We start from the raw sequence: 13,831 nt of genomic DNA, 5'->3' as shown, positions 1-13,831 counted from the left end.
CTCTTAAGAGGTGGGCTTAAGGGGCCCAGCAGAGTCATATTTATCATATTTATCCGGCCTGGAAAGACTCATCTCAGCCAAGGCAAGCCGTCAGGGGATGAAAGCCAGAGAAGATCAAAGTTCCCAGGTTGAATCAAGCTGGGGGAAGTCTCAAAATGTCTGCGGAGCCTAAGGGGCCCAGCAGAGTCAGCTTTATCCGCAACTCAGGCCCAGAAAGACTCACATCGGCTGAGGCCAGCTGTTAGGGGATGAATGCCAGAGAAGGTCAAAGTTCCCTGGTTGAAGCAAGCCAGGCTTTTACCCTTCTTTATAATAAAAATATTGTAATTTTAGAAGACCATACATCTTGTGAATGTATGATCTGATGAATATTCATGAAATGATCACTCCTGCAGAAACTTCCCAACAAAAAGATTGTTGGCAATTGGACCCCTCTTTGGGACCCTATTTGAATCCAGTGGACACTACCACCCTGACTTTTTTGAGAATTAACTGTTTGTTTTCTTTGTAGCTGTACCTAAATCCAGATATCCATTCTTTTTGTTTGTTGGTTGGTTTTGTTTTTGTTTATTTTGGGCCACACCCATAACTACTCAGAGAATACTCTCAGTTCTGCATTCAAAAGCCACTTCTGGCAAGCTCAGGGGAACTATATGGGATGTTAGGGATTGAACCCCAGTCAACTTCATGCAAGGCAAATGCCCTATCCAGTGGCCCCAGGTATCTATTCTTAAGGTAAATAATTTAACAGTGCCAGTTCTAGGACTTTATATTAGTTATTTCTAAATGTGAAGCTACAGTAACAGTTTCCTTTGGTTTGATAACTGGAGTTCTTGGTTGGTAAAACTGGGCTTTCACATAAAATTCTAATTTCCCCGTGCTTTGAGGTAAAGCCATCCTGTGTGTGAAATTAGACCTGCCCTGTGGTGTTACTCCTATTAAATGCATTCAGTGATTCCATTGCTGATGAGTCACTGGATTTTTTTTTAATCTTTGAATACATTTTTTAAATGAAAAACAAAATACAAGAACATTTTATTTCATTGCCCTTCTGACTCCAGCTGCATGTGACTGACCCTAGTTTGAATCCCCTGCACCGTATATTACCTTTCGAGCACTATTAAGAATCACTCTTGAACACAGAACCAGAGCCAAGAATAGCCCCTGAAGTCCATGGGGTGTAGCTCATCCCTGGCCCAGTCCCTTTCCAAATGTCCTTTTATATTGTTTGTTTTGGGGCCACATCCAGTAGTTCCCAGGCACTGTTTTTGGATTAGTGCTTCAAAGTCTCTCCTTGCACTGCTCTGTGACCATGGGGTGCCAGAGTTTGAATCCTTGACTCCCCCTGTATAGAAGAGCTGCATTTCAGTCTGTTGAAATTGTTCTTTAGCCACGAAATTTATTTTATCTGTATTTTTTCTTGTTGTTGTTAGGTGAGAGATTTTTTTCTTTTTCTCATGTAGTTGTGTGTACCTGGAAAGGGACACTGATGGGGGCAGTGTTCTGCTGGGAATGTTGCTGTCCTCAGTCTTGGGGGAGAGAGGAGGAGGGAGGGAGAGGAGAGCGAGAGAGAAAGAAGGAGAGAAGAGGGGAGAGACAGAGGGAGATAGAAAGAGACAGAGAGAAATAGATGGTGGGGGGAAGAGACAGAGAGAGACAGAGACAGAGACAGAGACAGACATAGGTGGCTGGGGATCTGGGGAGTATAGGAGCAGACACGAGAATGCCTGTCTTCCTGGGAAAGTTAGTGGAAGTTTCTGGAAATAAGGTAGGAGGGGCAGCTTAGGAGCTAAGACTTGAAAAATGAATAGGAGCTTGTCTGGGAAATGTTTCCCCCTGAGTAACAACAAGCTAATACATAGACAATTTTTGTAACTTGAAGATAAGACAGATGTTGAGCTCATCAAGTTCATCTAAAATCTGTGCAGCACAGTGGTGCTTTCATTCAATGCAAAGAGGAGGCATTGTTTGAACGATGGAGGCGGGCACTTACTCTGTGATCTCATGATTCCTGCTTTGGAGATCTGGGCCTTGAGGTTTTGCTTTGATGAATAGGGTCAGCATCGCACAGCTGGGCTGATCTCCTCATCCATGATACAATTTGGCTGATTTACGCTGCTGCTGACCTGTTTGTTTCACTGAGATAACCCTGTCCCTTTCTTGTTTTGGCTTATGCAGTATTTAGAATCAATAGGTTCTTTCTTATGATTATTTAGAACAAACATCACAGAGCATGACTCAAGAGACTCAAGCTGAAGGCAGGTACTGGGTCCCTTCACAGAAATGGGCAGCAAACAAAACTCCGTGAGAGAACTGCAGAAGCAAATAAGTGGGCCCTCTGGTTGCAGAAGTTGAGTAGAGGTTAGCCAAGCAGAGGAGAATGGCAAGGGGTGTTCTTAAGGAAGAAGTGAGAGCTGGAGGAAAAGCTGCCAAAGTAAAGTGGGGGTAGAATCCCTTTAGAGTGTGTCTGACATGGAATTCTCTACTGTAAGCTCTTTGGGAACGGGAAGACTGAAAGGGTCAGATCCAGGCAGTACTTGTGCTGATGAGAAAGCTAGTCAGGAAACTTGTCCTTGGGGCAGAGTTGCTTTGAGATGATAATCTGCAAAGATGGCTGCAGTATGGTTGGAGCATGTTACTGAGTGCGAATGTGGGCAGAGACACGCTAGAGCAGTTAAGCCTAGAGACCTAGGCTGTGGCCTTTCTTTTTACAAGCAAAAGTCAGTCTTTGGGCAGTTTGGGCAAAGTCATGCCATAGTTTATTTACATTTTTGAGAGTTATTTTTGGGATAATAGCATGGAAGGCTCATTGAGGTGAGCAGGAGAACAGTTTTGGGTCATCTGGCCATTCAGGTGGGAGTGGGGTTCAAAAGGAGACAAGGTTCTTCCTGTCACACTGATAGTTCTTTCCAATGAAATGCTCTTGGGCTAAAGTCAACCTCAGGGCTCATGGCTAGGTTTTTGTTTTTGTTTTTTACACTATTTAAGAGTAACATTTATGTTACCAACTATTTGAAACAAGTGATATAATACAGAAATTCTGGAAATCATCAAAATTCATGAAAAAAAAAAAACATGTTGCCCCAGTCTAGTCTGGAGTATTTATTCATTTCTCCCCATTCCTATAACCATGGATCTCACTGGTATAGAGTATTCTCTATCTAGACGTAATTGTATCTGAGTGCCCTATTTGTAGATCTTATTCTAGGCACCGTAAAATACAATGATCAAAACGATGGAAGAAATTATGCCCACAAACATTTTTATACTCTCATGAAGAACTACTTCACTTTGTATGCACAAAGCCATTCTGGGCTTTGTAGTTAGTTACCCATGTAACAACTTTCAGCATTACATCATCACAAGTTTCTCATTTGTTTTAAAGCTTTCCTCTTAAGTCCATTTCTGGATAGGGATGTGAAATTTGATTAGCTTATTTTTAATGTAGTTAAATATCTTCTAATCAAATTTTTCAGAACCTAGTGTGACATGTGAAGCAGATCTTCCTGTCCTCTTCAATTTTCTTTTGATTTGAAGAAGCAGAACATTAAAAATTTCATTTGTGCAAAAGTAAATTTTACCCGATTTCTTGATAGAAATTTGGAGTAAGAATAATTATAATATTTATTAAAATGATGTGATTTACAAAAAATTTTTTATTAGAGTTTTAGGCTTATAATGTTTCAACACCAATCCTACTACCATCTTGGCTTTTCCTCTACCAGTGTCTCCAGGTTCCCTCCCACCCCTCATCTTACCTCCTTAATAGGCACATTTTTAGGTTTGGTTTTGGTAATTTAGGTCTTCTGCTTATAATATTATTGACTCTGGTTTAGATATGTACACATTCTGGTCCTTTAACCCTTAATCCTGCCTCAATAGTTCAGTTGTACTTTTCCAACTCAAATTGGTCATCTCAGACATACTTTGAGAAGTTACTTTATTTGCATCATTGGGGGTTCCTGACCCCCCAGTCTAGCTTCTGCCTCTTATTTTCCCCCTGTAACCTGGATTTTTCTTATAGCACGTTACTGACTTATGTCTCCAGGAATTTTTTTGACTTGTCTTCCAGGATGGCCAGAATTCTATAAACTCATCCCTTTTTCTCTCGATGGAGAAGTTCTCATCATAGAAATTTATTTGCAATTGGTGGAGTTCTTTTTTCCTTGCCATTCAGCCTTTATCTCTTGTCCATCGAAGTATATCTTGTTGGTTCCACTGGAACAGCTGACTAGTTGGTTCTCTGCCTCATGCTTGGTCTTTTCAAGTTCCCTACTCCTACTTTCTACTGTGGATTGTCTAAATGTGACACTGACCTCTACTTAACAGTTGTGGAACACTCCCATCACCTGCAACACTCTCCTGACCAAGCACATATTGTGACCTGTTGCTACTTACTCTCGATTTATTGATCTCTAACTGCTGCCTTATCTCTGGAATCCAGGAATTGCCACAGTTCTCCCAGTCCACGGCAGGGCTTCTCATTTTCAATTGGGAGTTAGATCTGGACTGTATCCTGTGCAAGAGCTTCAAGAATACTATACCCTGCTTTTTGCAGGGGTCTCAAAGAGACTCCTACTTGAATTTCAGGGATAGGGGCTCATCAGAAATCAGTGGTGAATGGAAACTGAGTATTTCCATTTCTTAGTTGGGTCTGGATCCATACTGGTCAAATTCCATAGATATTCTGTATCTCAGTTACTTCTCTGTCAAATAGGAATAATAGCTGCCTGCCACAGGAGGCTGTTGTGACTTCCGCTCTCCCTCTCTCCCTCCTTCCCTTCCTGTTGGATTCCTGGTCCTACCTTAATCAGTATTCATAGTCCACCCTGTATGATCTGGTGATAGGATTACTGGATCCTTCCCTACTTGGTATTCCTTCTCCATCTTAGAATGTGGCCTGGTTCTTGCTAATAAAAGCCTGGGTTTCAGAAAGGAAGGGGTTCATTCTTTGGTCTTCCTCCACTAAGCTGCTTTCCTTCTTAGGAGCAGAAGCCTTGTGTGGTGGGATTCCTGGCCTGAGTGTTGAAATTTCTGGACCTGTTCTTGCACCTTTCACTGTATGAATTATTTCTTGTGTTGACATTTGCTTCCAGACCTTGTCTCACCAGACCCTATTTTTGGAGCCAGGACTCTCTACCTCCCTCCCTTTCTCCCTTCCTCTCCCCCTCCCTCCCTTCCTCTCCCCCTTCCTCTCTGCCTCCCTCCCTCCTTCCCTCTCTACCTTCTCCTTCCTCCCTTCTTTCCTTTCTTCCAAGAATTTTTGTATATTGTTATAAGTAACTACTAGAGCCAATTGATATTTTCCACACAATTCTGTGCCAGATTCCTCTCTGAAAGTGGTTAGTAAATAAGTTCTTTTCTGAGATCTAGCATCAATTGCTCTCTGTAAGTATCTGAAATTAAGTTCTGTCTTAATGCGTCCAGTTGACATCTCAGTCCAAAAAGTCATGTGTATTCAGTGAATGTCAATATTTCTTACTAGTCATTGTGTGTCTGAGGTGATAGAAGGCCTGAACTAGGGGCTTGCTAGCTGAAACCTTCATATATAGTTTTAATAGCACAGTTAGACTTACATCTGACGAGAGTATTGTCATGCTCTCTCTTTTGTCTCTGTCACCTGCCCCTCAACAGACTTCTCTGCCAAAATGTGGCAATGATCTATTTTTTGTGTGAAAGGCCTAGCTAAAGTTTGGTGAGTGGCGCTAGAGGGAAGACGTCTGCCTGGCAAGTGCTGGCCTAGGACAGACCAATAAGTGTGGCCAAAAAATAAAAACAAACAAACAAGCTTAGTGATCACCATTAAGGAGAATGGAAACCTAGTAGAAGTTAGGTGGGGATTTCTTCCATATAACATGATGTAAATGAATAAGAAGAGTAGAAGCAAAAATTACTGAAGGAAAGAGACAGGGAGGCTTAATTTTCTTTTTTAAAAAAGATATAACACAGTGACTTGAAATGCTGTTTCTAATAAGTTCTGTCATACATTCAATGTTCCGACATCAGCCCCTCCACCAGTGTGACCTTCCCTCTACCAATGGAGCCTATGTCCTACCCACCACCCAAGTCTGCCCCGTTAGCAGGCACAATTTTACTTCATATTGCTTCTTACAACAAAAAGGCAAATGGAATGTTCAAAAGGTAGATCAATAAAAGTCAATTTATAATGATTATGTGTCTTGCAAGAGTATCACTAAAGACATTTTCTGAGGATTTACTGAGCTGATTGGTTGGCGTTAGTTGGAAGGTTTGAACTTTCTAACCTGCCAGTGCTATTTAGAAGGGTGCCCCTACTCCTGACACAGTCTAACATAATGCAGAGTCAGAGTTTACAGAAGAATCTACTCGTGCTGGGAAGATTGTTCGGAGCTTAAGAATAAGAAAGGATGAAATCAAGTGGTTCATAGTAACTGAGATTAAGTGAAATATGTCAGAAGAAGGATAAATAACAAATGATCAAACTCATTTTTCTAGATTAGAGAGAAAACAAAAAAGGGAACAAGCATTTTAGGATGACAAGCCCATGACTTTGGAGATTATCAAGCATTGTGTTTGTGATAGAAGGTATTTGGAAGGGAAGGAAAAGTCTGACTAGTAGTAACATATAGAAAGACGTACAGGGTCTTGGGTATTTTGGTGGTAGTGATGTATATTTAATCTACTTTGTACATTAAACTAAAAATGTAAACACTACTGTAAATTTGTTATCTCAACTACAATTATAAAAAATTGCAATTGAAGGAAAAGTCTGTATTTAAATAATAATTGAAAATACTTTATCGGAGTTAATTTAAGCTATTTTGGAGAGGGTATTGGAGAGATAGGACTGTAGGTAAGGCCTCAATGGCCAAAGTCGGATTTCTGAGGCTCTCTGTTATCAAGTTGGACAACATGTGATTCAAAAGAATATGTTGGTATAGGGCTGTGGATATTGATCCAGATATGCACATATCACCTGACTGATGACCAGGTTTCATTGGGCTACCCAAGAAATCTTAACAGCATCTCTTTCTCCTTTACCACTCCCCGTCTCCAAAGCATTGTGGAAGTGATGACGGACAAGGGCTGCTTGATTGTATTGTGTGTGTCCTTAACCTGAAGTGCCTTGTCTTGCCCAGGAGGGGCAATAATGGTGGGCAGTGATGGACTGACACTTGTGTCTACTACTACTATGGGACACTTGTTTAACTACTTCTTGTCCCCACAGCCATTCCGCTGTGCCCATTGCCATTACTCCTGCAACATATCTGGCTCTCTGAAGCGGCATTACAACAGGAAGCACCCCAACGAGGAGTATACCAACGTGGGCACTGGAGAACTTGCGGCAGATGCACTCATCCAACAAGGTAGTTAACACCCTTTGGGGACTGCTTACTTTTTTTTTATTTAAACAACTTTATTATATACATGATTGTGTTTGGGTTTCAGTCATGTAAAGAACACCATCCATCACCAGTGCAACATTCCCATCACCAATGTCCCAAATCTCCTGCCTCCCAACCCAACCCCCGCCTGTACTCTAGACAGGCTTTCTATTTCCCTCGTACATTCTCATTATTAGGATAGTTTGAAACTTAGTTATTTCTCTAACTAAACTCATCCCTGTTTGTGGTGAGCTTCATGAGGTAAGCTGGAACTTCCAGCTCTTTTCTCTTTTGTGGGGAACTGCTTACTTTTGAGTATTTGAACAACTGCTCCTTCTTCTGATCTAGTCCTAATCATCATGTTGATTTATCATCATTACAGTTGTCATCCTCCCCCATAGTATCTTTATTATTGTTACTTATTGCTGGAATAATGTTAAAACAAATTTAATGGAAATTTAAAGTGAAAGGGGTCATTTTCCCACCCTATTCTCTCCCCATAGCATTCATGTTGAGTTTACCTTCTGTTCTTTGTCTATGCATACCTTTGCATCAGTTCAAGTTCATGTTTTCTTTACTAAACATTAATTAATTTCTTTTCCTTCAGGACCCTGTTTTCCTAATTTTAGCATTAAGTTGGAAGTACCCACTTTTTAACATGTTCATGCTGTTGAACATATGGACGTTCAGATTTTTCTTTTAATTCAATTATAAATAACGCTATGGTAAAATACTTATGATTTCTTTCAATTATCTAAACATATTTATTAAGTGCTTCAACTACTATTTGCCCTGCAAAAGGAAAAGTCATTTAGAACATGTAAACTAATGAGAATAGATGAAAACCTCTAATATTGAACAGTTGGGTAGGGAGTCTTTGCTTATATTTTCAATAAACAACGAGATATTCCCACTTGAGAATGTTTGGCTCATGTGCTGTTATCATACTCAGAAGTGCTGTTATATTTATATCTGCACTTTGGTAATTTAACTGAAAAATGATTGCAGCCTACAGTATGTCAGTTGCTACTTTTTCCCAAGTCCCGAGACTCTCTGAAGCTGAAGACAGTTTTAGAAATCTGCCCGAAGCAAACAGAGATGTGGGATTGTCAATTCTCTGCAGCTGGGGATGTTCAGCATTTTCCAATTCAGCATGAAGCTCCTCTCGCTCTAATCACCATGAAATGCATCTAAATGTAAAACAAGTGAATTGACTCTATCCTTCAGCACTTTCGGTGGCAGGGCCCATGTAATAAATAGATGAACATCATAAAAATCTCAGGATGATTGTAAAGCCATCCATCTGAAGTAACAGGCAGCACGTACATTGAGTTTTCTTTAATGGCAGTTTTCGTTGTGCCGGAGAGCAAGATAATGTGGTGGTGGACGTTGGGTGGGGGTACCATTTGTTATAGGGGAAGGGCTCAAATTGCCCAAAATTTTTTGGTGGTGCCATTTGGGCACCTTAATTAATTTTTCCACCTTAGACCTAGGAATGAAGTTTATAGCAACCATGTTTTGTAATGAAATGATAGTGAACTTGAATGTCTGTATTCTCTAAGTAAGTCTTTTCTTCTTACTTTAAAATATTTCGGAGATGGTCTTGGAGAGATAGGACAGCAGGTTCGGTACCTTGCAAAACCATAAAATTTTTTTTTTCCTGAAAATATTTATATTCTGAAAATATCCAAGACTGAGGCTGGAGTGGTAGTACAGCTAGTGGGGAACTTGCCTTGCACATGCCCAACTGAAGTTTGATCCCTGGCATTCCATTTGATACATGGAGGCTGCCAGAAGTGATTCCCAAGTGTAGACTCAGGAGGAAGTCCTGAGCACAGCTGACTGTGGTCTCCAAACAGATAAACAAACCAGCAATACATCCAAGAGCACGAGAGCCATTGCATTATTTTTATGCACTTTATTCTTGATGTCCAGGAATCAGAGGGCAGAGAATGGATTGCCTTTGAATCACAGTAAATAGTTGGAGTAGTGGGCTAGAGATTCATTTTTAACATTCTTGGGTTGGATTGGTAAGAAATAGACATTTGCCAGTGCTGTTGGGACAAGCTTAGGCATCTGATTGATGATATATCATTGCTCTGTGCTTCAAAACTTTCATCATTGCTTTGCAGAAAAATATGCTGAGGTTGAGCTGTTTCATGTCCTGAGTTTTCTGTTAAATTTCAGAAAGATTCTCTATAATCAGTTGACATTCCTTGGCAGGGTCTGAATTTTATTTTTAGTCTTTGCAGGAGAATTTTTGCTCTTATTTTTGGTTTTAATCTTTCAGATATATACATCAGACTCACTTCATATTTAAACATATTGTACACAATTATATTTTGTACCATGTAATTGCTTACAACAGAAATACCTTAGCTCTTAAGAAATATTATTTATATTTATGTCTCATCAGAAGAATTGTATGAGTGTTGAGTATTGAACCAGTTTAAAAATCTCAGACATTACGAAACTAACAAAATATCCATGTCTAGAAGAGGAAAAAGGATAAATAGAGAAAGTAGGACTGGTGGAAAATGCCAATTTTTTTCTTTAATTTCAAGTCATTCTCCCCATCTCCACATGATTTTATTTTTGTTTTTTATTCATTTCACAATAAACACATAAGTGAAAAAAACCCAAATCTTTGATCCTTCCCCACCTCAGATATCAAAAACACACAAAAAAACTTTTTAATTTCTTATTTTGATATGGAGCAATATGTGTTAAAATGATGACATTAAAACATGAATCTGTTTTTCTGAAAATAGTGCTGTAGTCTCTTAAAAATCAAATACATTGATTCCTTATTTAATGCTTCTCACCCTTTGTGACTTACAAAAAATATATATTCCTAAAGAAGATGTTCCCACTCACTGAGCTTAGAAATTTGGGGACGATGTCAGTGCCTAGGACGAGGCATTTTCTTAAAAACAACACCACCACAATTTTTTTTTGTGATGCATTGCTTCAATGAGCCTTTCTCTTTTCTACATCAAGATTCTTCCACTTTATAATAACATATATAATTTATTATATATAATAAATCAGGATGGGTGAGAAGTTTGAGACATAAGGTGCCAAGATTCACAGTTAATAACTTCCCTCTGGAACTCATGTCAAGCAAGATAAAGAAGGGAATCAGGAGTCTGGTCATTTTCCTTGTATGAGGTCAAGGTATTCTTTTTAGTTACTCCATGTCTTTGGAAGAAGCACATAACTGGGAGTCAGAAAAACATGGAAATGGCATCTATGATTACTGAGCCTCTTGACCTTATTTCTGTTTTTCTGTTTGTTTTTTCTTTACTTGTTTTATTGATTGATTTTCTGTGGTTTACATAACAGTAATAATGGTTTTTCATGCCTATAATTCCAACTCCAACACCATTACCAGTAGACCTACATCCTTCTCTGAATGACCCCAACACCCTTTCTCAATTCCCAGCCCTTCAATTGTGTGATCAGGACTCAGATCAGCACTTTTTTTTTCTTTTTCTGTTGGATGGGGTGCAATGGGCAAAGAGGAGAGGCCAATGCCTATATAGTAAGTGTTTGATAAACAGTTCAGAAATACCATCATGTTTATTTCCAATTCTGTTTCTTGTTCAGCATGTTTCTCTTGATCTTCTTGTGTTCTTTATGTTGTGGTAGACATAATGCTAAAATGCACCCTTGTCTTGAAGGAGAGTGGGAAACAAGATAGTTGCATCACTTCTTAGTTTGGGGATGAAGGTTAGAAAATTCTTCCAAGGTTCCATTTCTGGAGTCTAAGTCTCTTCTGGTGACATCCATGCCACTCATAGAAGTAGAAGCATCTGCTTACGCCAGTGCTAACCCTCCTTTTACACACCCCCTCTGATTTTTTGAAGAACTTGGAGATGGAGGGCCACATGTACTTAAGATTAGAGGAAGGCTTAAGGGAAGATATGGTATTTAGGATTTGCTAAAATCTTATTTGAATTATAATTGATCTAGATGGAGATATATGCATAAGTATATAAGTTGGGGTGAATTCATGTCTTGGTTGTTAACCTGACGTAGAGAAAACAGTATCTAATAAATATAGTACGATATCTAGGAACTATCTAGTAATCCAAAATTCATTCATTTGATATTCATTCACTTTCATTTTACAATTGTTTTTCTTAGGGAATGGTTTCCCTGCATCATTGGTAGGTTTTGTTGTGATCTGAATATGAGCCATGTGGTCTAGACCTTTGAGCTAACTGTGCGGCCTTATAATTTCTGTTTCAAAGTGGGGAATGTACAAGGAACTATTTATTACCCAGGCCATAATGGGTCACCAAACCCATCCTGCCGTTAATATCCCCCTATAGTTTTCTCAGTTTATGCATTTGTGGAGATGGGAGATGCATGGTCCTTTTCTAGATGCTGGAAAATTTACCTCTGCAAGAGGTCACATGATAGTGGGCTGAAAGGTTGCAGAGTGTATTATGTACTTGGTTTCACTTTTTGTCTTCAGAGGTACTTGTTAATCTGACCTGAGACAGACTCTGGAATGGTCTTTCCTTTGGTTCTATAGAGGATCTCAGGTTCCAAAATTTGGGAGGAGTATATGATGGGAGAGACCTTGATATCTCCTTTTATCAAGTGTTCCAAACAGGGATACTCACTAATAATAAAATGCACTTTTTTTTTTTATCTGCTGTGTTTTTTCTCGCTATCTATTTTCCTGAGATATTTCAGTGAATAGGGGCTGGAGTTCAAGATGGAATTCAGATATCTGTGCATTCCATAGTCAGAAATTACCTTAGAGCATGCTGTGTTGTCAGGAGCTCTCTACTTTGGTGCTTGTGTAAGATTGATTCCCATTTGGTTTCTATCCTTAATGTATTTTCAGGTGATAAGCTCTAGCTGTGCCCTAGGACAGACTCTAAATTAAGAGATGATAGGAAGCGAGCGTGCTAACAAAATCCAATTCCATACTTAACTTGGTAGATTGTAAAATCAAATTGCTCTCTGTTTTCCTTTGAGTAGCCAGCTATGTTTGTCACAATTGCCCTGAGCACCTGTATTAGTCTCCTATTGCTGCTGTAACAAATGATCACAAACATGGCCGTGGCTCTAAACAATACACATTTCTTTTCTTATTGTTCTGAAGATTACAGTCCAAGATGGGCATCAAGCTGAAGACAGTTGAGCTAACATTTTGTGTTCTTTCTCAAAGATTGTAGGGGAATAATTTGTATTCTTGACCTTTTCAGCTTCTAAAGGCTGCCTACATTTCTTGGCTTGAGTTCCTTCTTCCATCTTTAAAACAGGAAAACAGCGGTAGTATTTCATAAACCATTATGATGATCTTCTCTACTGTCTTTTTCTTATATGGACCCTAGTAACCACATTAGACAGACATGAATAATCCAGAAGAAACCCTAAAATCCTTAGCAGGATCACACCCTACACCCCCCCCCTTTTTTTTTTATAAGATTACATACTTACATTCGAGCTTCAATTATTCTTTTTTCTGAAAATGTCTACATTCAGACACTGAATTCTGAACTTGAGCTATTTTTGCAATTAGATGAGAAAATGAAGAACCAAGAGTAGAAGGAGTGACTGTGGGTCATCTTAGTAAATGTGCATCCTGTGTTTCAGGCCAGACCAGGAGTTATATTATTAAATTGAAATTGAATTTTCAATAATGTGAGCTACCACAAAGAATTGCAAATATTTTAATGCCTGAAACTTCTCCAGAATATATTGCATTCCAAAAAGAGCAAAGGATGCCATGATCGATTTTTAAAATTGCTCCAGAAATCCTATTCTTTTGCTTGGTTTATCATTATGAGAAAATTATGATTTGATGGTTTGCAGGCTTTTTTTTAAAAAAATATGTGCACTTAATATTAGCACTACAAGTCAATTCACTTAGTCTTCCCATGACCTTTACTGTGCATTGCCCAAGATTTTAATGAATTGAAATAGAAATTAATTTCTCCCAGCTCTGACGTCCATTAATTGATGCAGTTCATTTAGATTACACACTTCTGTTTGTTGTTCTTTAATTAAAATTGCTGTGGCAAAGGTTGAAATTTCAATTAATATGGGGAATTATGGTTGTAATTTTAATTTAAATGTAATGTAAGTGTGTTTTTCTCCCTTAGAAGAATAGCACAGAAGGAACTTTGTTTTTAAAAGCCCAAGTTTATCTTTCAATAATTTCTGTTTGTTTGTTTTTGGGTCACACCCAGTGATGCTCAGGGGTTCCTCCTGGCTATGAGCTCAGATTTCGCTCCTCACTTGAGGGACCATATGGGACACTGGGGGATTGAACCGGAGTCCATCCTAGGCTAGTGCGGGCAAGGCAGATGCCTTACGCTTGCACCCCTGCTCCAGCCTCAACCTTCAATAATTTTTGCGTGTGTTCATTGCTTTCTATTAAGATTCTAATAGATGAAGCAGATTTAATTTAGCAAAAGGAAAAAAGTAAAGGTCCCACACTTTGG

The 13,831-nt window shown here is 39.1% G+C and overlaps 1 protein-coding gene across 2 annotated transcripts in view; it reads left to right on the top strand.

Moving 5' to 3' along the window:
* The window catches only part of ZFAT (zinc finger and AT-hook domain containing), a 159,371-nt gene that overhangs the window by 106,915 nt on the left and 38,625 nt on the right, over positions 1–13,831 (top strand). For both annotated transcript variants that reach the window (XM_049765564.1, XM_049765565.1), the window contains exon 11: positions 7,208–7,346. In XM_049765564.1, the coding sequence (XP_049621521.1) occupies positions 7,208–7,346 (139 nt within the window). The remainder of the gene's footprint in view (positions 1–7,207; positions 7,347–13,831) is intronic.

The sequence above is a fragment of the Suncus etruscus genome, chromosome 19, assembly GCF_024139225.1.
Source record: "Suncus etruscus isolate mSunEtr1 chromosome 19, mSunEtr1.pri.cur, whole genome shotgun sequence".
Taxonomy (NCBI): Eukaryota; Metazoa; Chordata; class Mammalia; order Eulipotyphla; family Soricidae; genus Suncus; species Suncus etruscus.
Note: the sequence above shows the minus strand (reverse complement) of the source record. Positions and strands in the feature narration are given on the sequence as shown.